At 33.9% G+C, this 10146-nt stretch overlaps 1 protein-coding gene across 1 annotated transcript in view; it reads right to left on the bottom strand.

The window, feature by feature from the left end:
* Window positions 1-10146, bottom strand: part of LOC106460414 (zinc finger CCCH domain-containing protein 15-like) — a 49447-nt gene that overhangs the window by 13863 nt on the left and 25438 nt on the right. The window contains exon 6 of the mRNA XM_013920108.2: window positions 2056-2241. Within this exon, the coding sequence (XP_013775562.1) occupies window positions 2056-2241 (186 nt within the window). The remainder of the gene's footprint in view (window positions 1-2055; window positions 2242-10146) is intronic.

Below are 10146 nucleotides of genomic sequence, written 5' to 3' on the forward strand. Positions count from 1 at the left end.
TGAAGACGCTTGTTGAGTCTAACCCAAGACAACACATTTGGGAAATGGCCCTGAAATTGCATGTCTTTCATGAAACAAAAATATGAAATTTCGAGCAGACTAAAGACATAACCTACCTCCTTGAAATATTGGTTCAAAAGAAAGAGATGGTGTCCCAACATATGAAAATGGCTGAGAAAGCCACTAGGGGGACATTCTTTGCTTTTGAATGGTTATTCACGTTATATATTGAAGTGTATATAAATAGAAACAGGTAAGCGGGGCCACCGTGTTTGATTCATTACATGAGAGATATCCCAGGAAACAGAAAAGATATGAGGTTCTTATTTTATATTCTAGTTTGTCAATATTGGTAGTTTTAGTTCCTAATTCATATGAAACTACAGACTTAGTATTTTGACATCACAAACATCTAATTTGAACCAGTGCTGCATTCAACATACCACGCGACACACAAAAATCGATATTTAACTGTGTTTTTAAAATATTTACTTTTAAGTTAAGAAATTAAATAATGTACAATACTAAAATTTGACTTATAATCTACAGTTTGATACCAAACTTATTGACATAAATTCATGAAATAGTAGTTCAATAAAATTTTAAATATTAGTCAACAAACACAAAGACATGGCCTTTGATCTGTCTGCAGAGGGTTAAGGTAAATAAAATAATGACCTATATCTCCAGAATGTATCTTTATTATCTTGACATTTTGCTATCACAGCTTTTCAGGAGCTTGGTTATTTTAGAGCAAAGTCACATTGGGCTATCTGCTGTGTCCACTGTGGGGAATTGAACCCCAGATTTAAGCAGTGTAAGTCTGTAGACTTACTGTTATCCTATTGGGAGATTTTTCAGGAGCTATCAGCATTCTACGAGTTCACTAATCCAGTTTCACCTAGATTAGTGGATTTATAGAATACTGATAGCTCCTGATAAAGCTGTAACAGCAAAATATTGAGCCAATAAAGAAACATTCTGGAGATACAGGGCATTATTTTATTTACCTTAATAGTAGTATCTCATAATGAACTTTATTGAATACATACATTTCAATTCTAAAGTATTTTTTAAATGAGTGGAGGAATAACTACAAGTTTATTTTCTATATTATTTTTAATTCAATGGTTTAATTTTGCTCTTGATATGAGTGGCCAGACCTATAGCCAAGTAAAATTTTGATTTCTCAATCATTATTTGTTAACACTTCTGCTTTAAGAAGTAGAAAAGAGAAGTTTTATGGGGCAACTTACAATAACAGGTATAAACTATTTCATCTTGATGATGCATTCTCCCCTGGTGAATAAGAGTAACATCTCAATCACTAACTCATTTTACGGTTAATCAGAGCAGAGTAATTTATCTAATAAACCAGTGGATTTTATGTTATGGTCCTATAAGGAAATGTAATTGGAGTTTCAGACTGATGTAAAATTCTTTTTAGTTTACATAAAAAATTTATTCATCATTATTTAAGCTGCAGAGTGCCACTAATGTGCTAAAATTTACATTAAATTTTACAAAACTGTCTTCAAAATTAGACATGAAATAATATTCACATTGCAGTGTTCAGAAAGGTCATTAATTAAGAAAAGATATTTTAAGAAATTTGGAAACATATATTGTTAAGTCTTCTTAATATACTGGTTTCTGTAAATTAAAATATTTCTTTTCATTAGTTCTCAAAGAACTGGAGAAGGCCTCTCCTAATTCTTTTACATCTTAAAGACTTTTTCTTACAACAATTATTAAAATCTAACCTATCCCTTCTCAGCAAAACCTGACGGGTAAAATAATAATAAGCATTACATTTGATACAAATACTTTCCTGAATAAGATACACATCCCAATTTCCATAGTATTGTGATGATGTCAACCTATAAAATTGTTTAAAATATATGCTTTCATACATAATCTACAGTGAACATAAACACTCCAGGACATTAAGTTTTCCAGTTGGTTATCTCACTAATTTATTATCTCTAAGCTTTTGTTTATTTTTAAGGAGAGATCCGAGTGAATATAAATAAATTTTACAATACTTGAACAAACCTCTTTCTCTACAAGTTCTTCAATGGAAATTTCATCTTTCTTTTCTTGGTTCTTCTTTTTGTCTTTATTGAGAACAAAACCTGGTGGCAGAGCATGTCGGTAATGACACTTGTCTCCTCCATTAGGGCAGTCCCAGAACCAACCATACTTGTTATTCTCAAGTGCCTCCAAGAAATATTTACAAATCTACAAAGATATGAAAAACTCACCATATAAAATTAGCTAAAATTTGAGCTTTCAAAGATAAGTGAACTAGACTAAAATCTTTCACAATGAAAGAAAAAGATATCATGGCCAACAGAACAGCTATAAATTTACTGAACCATGTATTTCATTAAGAAATTACCATTACTCATCCTCAACTTTAGGAAATGAAAAAAATAACAAAACTAAAATCACATAGTAGAGAAATTAGTAGGACAACTTATAGTGTATAAGGTGCCAGGTTATTTTGTTTTTATTATTGTAATACCCCAATGAAGTGTGTGTCATTGAAATTAACGTTTTCCTTACCTGAAAATGTATTTCTGACAGATACTTACCTCTCTACACACAGTAGCTATTCCTCATTCACCGGCCTTTGAGATTTTGTGCATGCCACTAGCCTTTAACTATCTCCCACCCACATCACGTTTTTACATGAACTGTGCTAGTACACGATTTAATCATCTTATGACAATAGCTGTCCACCAACAGGAGGGTGATACATCCTCCAAGTGCAGTAGATCCCCATAAGTACTTGCACTTGAAATTTTCATTCTTAGACAATGTAATAAGAATAATGTACACTGGTAGTGGGGAAGATGGATGAAAAGGTGTACAGAGAGGTAAGTATCTATCAGAAATACATTTTCAATTAAGGAAAATGTTAACTTTCAAAACAATCTACTTACCTCTCTACACACAATGCTTCAGAGAAAACATCAAAGTGTGAAAGCTCATGAAACATGATATCCAATAGCAGCAGCTTATTAGAGGGGCAACACTTGTGGGAAACTGCATATTTCTGAGGCACAGTATTCTCTTTGCTCAGGTGGAAGTATGAAAGAAGGAAAGCAAAATTAAGTCAATGTGTTACATGGATGGGCAGAAAAAATGCATGACCAACTAAGCTATTGCACACAATAGGTCAGATGGACATGAGGTATTGTGTAGCTAGTAGTGAAATAATCAGGCCATATGGTTTGGTATGTGTTTATATGTACAATTTACTGGGACAAAGGTCCCTTCCTGACTCCCAATGAAAACACTTTTGCCCAATTTGGCTGGTCAACACAACTGGGAAATTGTCATAAAATATAATAGTGACCTATGCTACACTGACATGAATGCCCCTGCCCTTTTTCCCGCTGCACTGTGTTGCCCGCATGGGGGGGGGGGGGGGGTCACATCACCAGACTCTGGAAAGGTGCCCTGACCCAATTTATTTGACCTGACCACAGCAAACGTATTTTAGTGAAGTAAATGCATTGGGTTACCATGAAACCTACTTTGAAAACCTGGCATGCATGAGACAGAAAAGTGGGCAGACACTTCCTTGATTCTGGGTTTTTACATGATATTCCATAGAAGATATGCTTTGGAATGGACATCAAGTTATATATATATACATACACACACACACCATCATAGTGGTCTTTCAGGAAAACCCCATATCAACAACAGTCACATAGGAATCAGGTCAGATGGGCTTTCCATTACTCCTAACACAATGTGGATTTGGGAAGCAAGTATACCCTGTGAGGCTACACTAGCCACTGGGTGGGTTCTGGAGATAAGACTACTTTTAAAAGTGGGTAAAGAAATAAATGAGGTACTTACCCCACTAAGCTTGACAAGTCAATTGAAGAATGGCAACTGGAGGGATAATATGTCTAGATGAAGATGAAACACCAGATAATGAGGGTGCGTGTGTCTGATCTGTAAGATTTATTCCAATGTTTGCCAAAACAGTGAGATCAGAATGAATCAAGGTAAGAATCTGATGAGAAGTGAAGTGGTAGAGCTTGTGATTGTCATCCTCTGAGGAGGAAAAAATAACCCAGATAAGTGCTGAACCCAACTGGTAAGAGTAGTTAACGCAAGATCCATGAATGAAGAGGGGTCACAAAGCAATAGATAAATACATCCTGAGAGAGAGCAGTGCAAAACTAGATTACCTGAAGGGACATAAAAGGCAATCAAGACTAGAACAATCATTGTGGGCAGAAAATGATGGAAAAGAATTGGAAGAAAAGGACTCATCACCCTCCCAAGTTGCTTATATGTAAGGAAGGAAAGAGCAGTTAAGGTACAAAATGGTATAAGATGTGTGGAACAGAGTATGGGAGGCATATAAGGCATAAATATTAGAACACTGATGATCTTAAACCAAAGGAAAAAGGAAAGAAGCCTTCAAGGAAAAGTGAGAGAAAGAACAATTGGCCAAGGGTTCAAACAGGTACCGGATGAAAGTGTAAAGAATCACAAGAAAGTCCCAATTAAGCAAATAAATTGGATGAGGAAAATGAAGAAAGGACTGAAACAAAGTAGAACGACAGGGAAAGAAAAGATGGAACAATGGCAAAAAAAAAAAAGGTGAAAGATGGCTAACACAGCTGCATGATATCCTGCCATGGTGCAGACTGACAATCTCTGTTCAAAAAGCCTGATAAAGAAATCCAAATGATAGACAACAGGACAGCCCAAAGGCAGAGGGTGCCTAATGGATCAGTTGTGATAAAAACACCAATTGTGTTGGAGATCCTCGAGTGAAAGGATGAACTGAACAGTAGAAAAGAAGGGCAACACAATATGAGAAACTGCCCACTAAGGAAGGAATGGAAAATTCCATGTGTGAAAACAAATGGACAACATTCCCAAATGAAAGAGTAATATAGAAAGTTGGAGAAAGAGGAAACCAAGAGAGAGCTGGCCAATAACGTGCTACCAACAGCGCTTCACAAGGAGTGTTGCAGAACATCGACAAGACACATGAGGGTTAGGTAGATAGCAGGGAACACATACAGAAATGAAGAAACCAATACAGGATGAGAGTGTCCACAGCCAGACAGTAGGTTATGAGATACGGGACCAAAAGATCTGGGGTAACCAGACACTCCATGATTTGCAAACAAAATAGAAAAGGATGAGCCCAAATCAGGAGTGAAGAGAAAAGGACTCTGAGGTGGAACACATATAGAGTCAAAGTCAGGAACAACCAAGAAATTAAGACCTGTCTTCCCAGACAAACAGCTTCTCAGTGATAAGGGGATTTATCTGTAGAAAAAGTAGAAGCAAAATGTAGTCAAGTATCCAGAAAGGAATGGAAACAAAGACCAAGACTGTGGATGAAGCAAGTTAAAGCCCCCATAACCTGGCTCGAAACCAGTACAGTGTATCATGACGGACAAATCGAAAGAAATGTCTTGGTGACAACAGGATCATTGGAATGTGAATAAAGGCATCTGAGACATGGACCACCTTCATCCAAAGATTGGGGGAAACAACCTATTAAGAGGGTGAAACTCCTTCATATGAAACTGGATAATCATCAGAAGTGGTTCAGATAAGTACAATGATAGGATATCAGTCCCCAGGATTCAGGGGGACAACAAAAAGATGGGAACAGTAACTCAGGGAGGGACAAGTGACATTCTCTAAGGCATTGAAAGCCAAGAGCTCTGACATTGTGTCATTTAGACAATGGTGCTGAAGATCAGAAAACAGATGAAAAACAATAGGAAAAGGGGAATAGGAGGTAGATAATAGATAGATAAAGGGTAAAACTTGAGTGATCCAGGGGTCAGCTATGAAGTGAGTCCACAGGTTAGCAAAGAAAAAAAAAAAGAAGTGTTCCCATAGGAACCAAGGCTGGGTTCAAACAGAGGTAGCTGTCAGCAGAACAGACAAAGGCTAATCCTCTGGGAGGAGAGTATGGTGAGAAGAAGCAGAGGGGTGAGAAGAGGAAATGCTGAGATAACAAGGGTACATGGGTCAAGGAACACTCAAGACGAGAGAGTAAAAAAAGTGATAAAATGATGGCAAACAACTTCCGCCCAAGACTCCAAGGTGACAAGAGCATCCCAAAGACCTCATGGCAAATGAGTGGAGGAAGACACAAGCCATGGAAAAGAGAACTGGGGAAGGTGAATTACAGAGAAAATGGTGTCACACCTGAATAGATCTCAATTACACAGAAACCATGAAGAGAAAATTATAAATTTCATGAAAGTCATAAGAAATTGTCAAAAAGACAGTAACTACAATAATAAAAATTACTAAATCAATCACAAATATAGCACAAAATATTTCAAAATTAAAAAGCAAAAGTGCCTAGTTTAAGAATAAAGATAATTTCAAGTGTAAGTATTTATGGAGACCTACTATGCATGGAGGATCTATTGCCTTTCTACTAGTGAAGGGCTATTGCTGCAGGATGACTACATTAAGTACTAAAGCAGTTCATGTCAAAACATGTGATTTAGGTGGGAAATAGTTCAAGGTTAGTGGCATGAGCAAAAACTCAACAGCAAGCAAGAATTAGCTATTGTGTGCAGAGAGTTAAGTGGATCATTATTGAATTATTATATTATCACTCAAAAAAATTAAAATAAGCTTCTATCATTTATACTCCTTGTAAAAATTCAGTATCAGATCAATTGTAAAGTTTCTCACTAATTTCATCAGTATCATTTGGTGGTCTGTAACAAACTGAAATCTTAATCTCAGTTTTAAATGTCTATAAGTGGAATATGGTGTAGTCGTATGTATAGTTGTTTCAGATGTCTATAAGTGGAATATGGTGTAGATGTATGTATAGTTGTTTTAAATGTCTATAAGTGGAATATGGTGTAGTCGTATGTATAGTTGTTTCAGATGTCTATAAGTGGAATATGGTATATACTTATGTACAGTTAGTTCAATATTTTTATAAGCGGAATATGGTGTGTGTGTGTGTGTGTGTGTGTATAGTTGTATCAACATATTTATTAGTGGTATATGTGGTACACCTATGTATAGTTGTTTCAATACGTTTCATATTCACAACATTTTTGTTTCATTGTGTCTTACAATAAAGTAAACAAGCTTCCTGTACACAGTTTCACATTGAATGTATTGTTTTTCTTCTGTAGGTTTTACCAGCAGTGTAACCCAATGAACATTTCAATTAGTCAATTGTTATCATCCTTGATTCCTTAACAATTAAGCAAATTATGCAAGACCAGCATCATACTAAGTACAATAAACAAAAGAATAATTATTTAAGAAAAGGTAATGAAATATGAAACTAATCGCTCTTCTATTATTACATACTGATCTAAAAAAGGAAAACATTTTTTTACAGTTTACAAAATCTGGTGAGATTTATAAATTTCCTGATCATTCTCAGCAAACAATACATTATGACTACTTATTTGACACATCATCTCCACACCAACAAATGAAGAAACAACACCACAATGTATTTAATGGGCTCATTCAACCTCATGTAAAACTTGTATTAAACTTCTCATAATGAAATGTTATGATGACTTTAAATGAATTCATTATTTGTTTATACTCATAGTGAGAATGAAAGTGCAAGATTTACAAGGTTACACAGTAGGAAAGAAATCATTGTTAGAGAAACAGGTTCAGTTAGCATTCACGTACAATTCTCTAATACATCTGAACTTTAACCTACAATGAGAAATGAAACAAAATGAGTAAGAGTTGTACACAGAGGGGGAATTGCACATTAAGTTATTCTTATTGGGAAGAAAGACTAGAGCAAAAATCTGTTGATAGCACTTTATTAGCTGCTACCAAGGAGCTTTTGTAGTTCATGTAAAGGCTAAAGATGTTAGAAGATGTAAATCAGAATAACTATAAAGAACTCCTTCAGAGGTTTAAGGACAGAAACAGGTATATGGCCATTTCTGGAGTGCTTTCTCTGGCTGGAGATGGGAATGAATCACTGAGCAGAATCCTAGGCTTAAATGAAAAATTGTCAGCAATATAAGTTATTTAAAAAGGAAATAGTTTTTAAAATAGAGGGTTGAGGTGACTATTTACAGAACTGAGCCTATTGAGATTGAAAATGTAAAAAACAGTAATCAATCATTATATATATTAGGTTCCTAACTAAACTAAATAATAACTCTTAAACTAAACAGTCTTGTACATCCAACATTCCCCAATTTCCACCCTCTCAAACATTTCTATATTTGAAATTAACAATAAATTTAAAATAACATTGTTTCTAGTTGGTTCCTTGACTAATTGGTGAAGAAGCCATCTTAAACAGTTTCCAAAAACCTTTCTCCCTCATGGTTTGACTCTAGCATCTCCCAATCTATATGCCTTAATTTAAAATTATCCATAATTATAACTTCATTAACAGAACTATACATACATCTACACCATATTCCACTTATAGACATTTGAAACAACTATACATACATCTACACCATATTCCACCTATAGATATTTGAAACATCTATACATACATCTACACCATATTCCACTTGAAGACATTTGAAACAACTATACATACATCTACACCATATTCCACTTATAGACATTTGAAACAACTATACATACATCTACACCATATTCCACTTATAGACATTTGAAACAACTATACATACATCTACACCATATTCCACTTATAGACATTTGAAACAACTATACATACATCTACACCATATTCCACATACAGTTTGGGTTACTTTTAATTGAAGTTTTTTTATCAATCGGTTATTTTACTCCAACAGTAACATCTTATCAACATACCTGAAGTGTCACCAGTGCACAGAGTAGTTCAAATTGTTTTTTGCTGTCAGAATTAATCAAGTTGCCATCCTTGAGATTTAGTTGTTTATCTGAGCTATGATTATCTCAAGGTCAATAGTAAAAGAAAATAAAAGAGTACAAAAGTTCTAGATTTTATGAGTGAAATATTTTTTATTATCCTGTAAAACATTTTAGCTTTACAGAATAAAACATCATCATGTACACTAATAGTAATATTTATGGATGTGGAATGTTAAAGATAATTTTTGTTTCATTGCTACTAAATTTACTCAGGTGAATGATTTTGAATTTTTATTTATCAGAAATATGGGGTACACTTAGATCAAAGTTGTCGTTTTGCTTCTTTCTCTTATTAAACTTGGTCAAGTGATAAGCATTAGGTATGATGTAGCTGTGATTAAAGGCTAAAATAACATCAAACATCATTATAAAATTAATTTTTACTTACTGCCTAATGTGTTCAAGTTTTGGGCTTTTTTGTATCATAAAGGTCAATTCATTCAGAACTCATGCCAAATGTTAATTTGTTTTCTGTTTATATAGAATGTGTGAGATGTGTAATTTATTTAACATTAAATTTTATTTTAATGTTTCACATAAAAATGTATGTAACAGCTGTTTGTTTGCTATCCAAAAATTTTAATTTGTATTCAGTTTTGACGTAAATTTGTACGTTAAAACAGCAAAAGAAAAGTCATTAAGAAATGTATCATAGGCAAAGCAGGGAAGAACAACATAATAAACTAAGAAAAAAAAGTATGTGCATGAAATTTGATATGCCATAACTTCAAAAGATTTTTACATGCAGTTAGTGTAGCTATTGCGATCACTGATCGCTGAAGAAATGTATGATGTAGTAAGAATTAGGTGCTCTGTTTAAATCACTGCATATTGTAATCACATATTATCTATCCATATCAATTACATAATCAAGTTAATTTCTCAGCAGGAAATTATGATGTAAGACATAAATTAAACACTGGAGGAGTTCAAAAACCTTACCAAATGCTATTAGTGTACATTTATATTTTCAATATAAGGTTGTTCGAAAGGTATTAGTATTCTTTCATTTTAGTAGTATAAGAACAAGATTACGAAAAAGGTTGGGTATGATTTTTCTTAAATATCGTAAAAATAGTTATACAAAACTGTTATTATAAAACAATAATTTTACTCTAATAATGTTAGAACAGGTTATACAAAAACTGTTATTATAAAACAAGTAGTTTTACTCTAATAATGTTAGAACAAGTTATACAAAAACTGTTATTATAAAACAATAGTTTTACTCTAATAATGTTAGAACAAGTTATA

This window comes from Limulus polyphemus, unplaced genomic scaffold (assembly GCF_000517525.1).
Source record: "Limulus polyphemus unplaced genomic scaffold, Limulus_polyphemus-2.1.2 Scaffold766, whole genome shotgun sequence".
NCBI classification, from domain to species: Eukaryota; Metazoa; Arthropoda; class Merostomata; order Xiphosura; family Limulidae; genus Limulus; species Limulus polyphemus.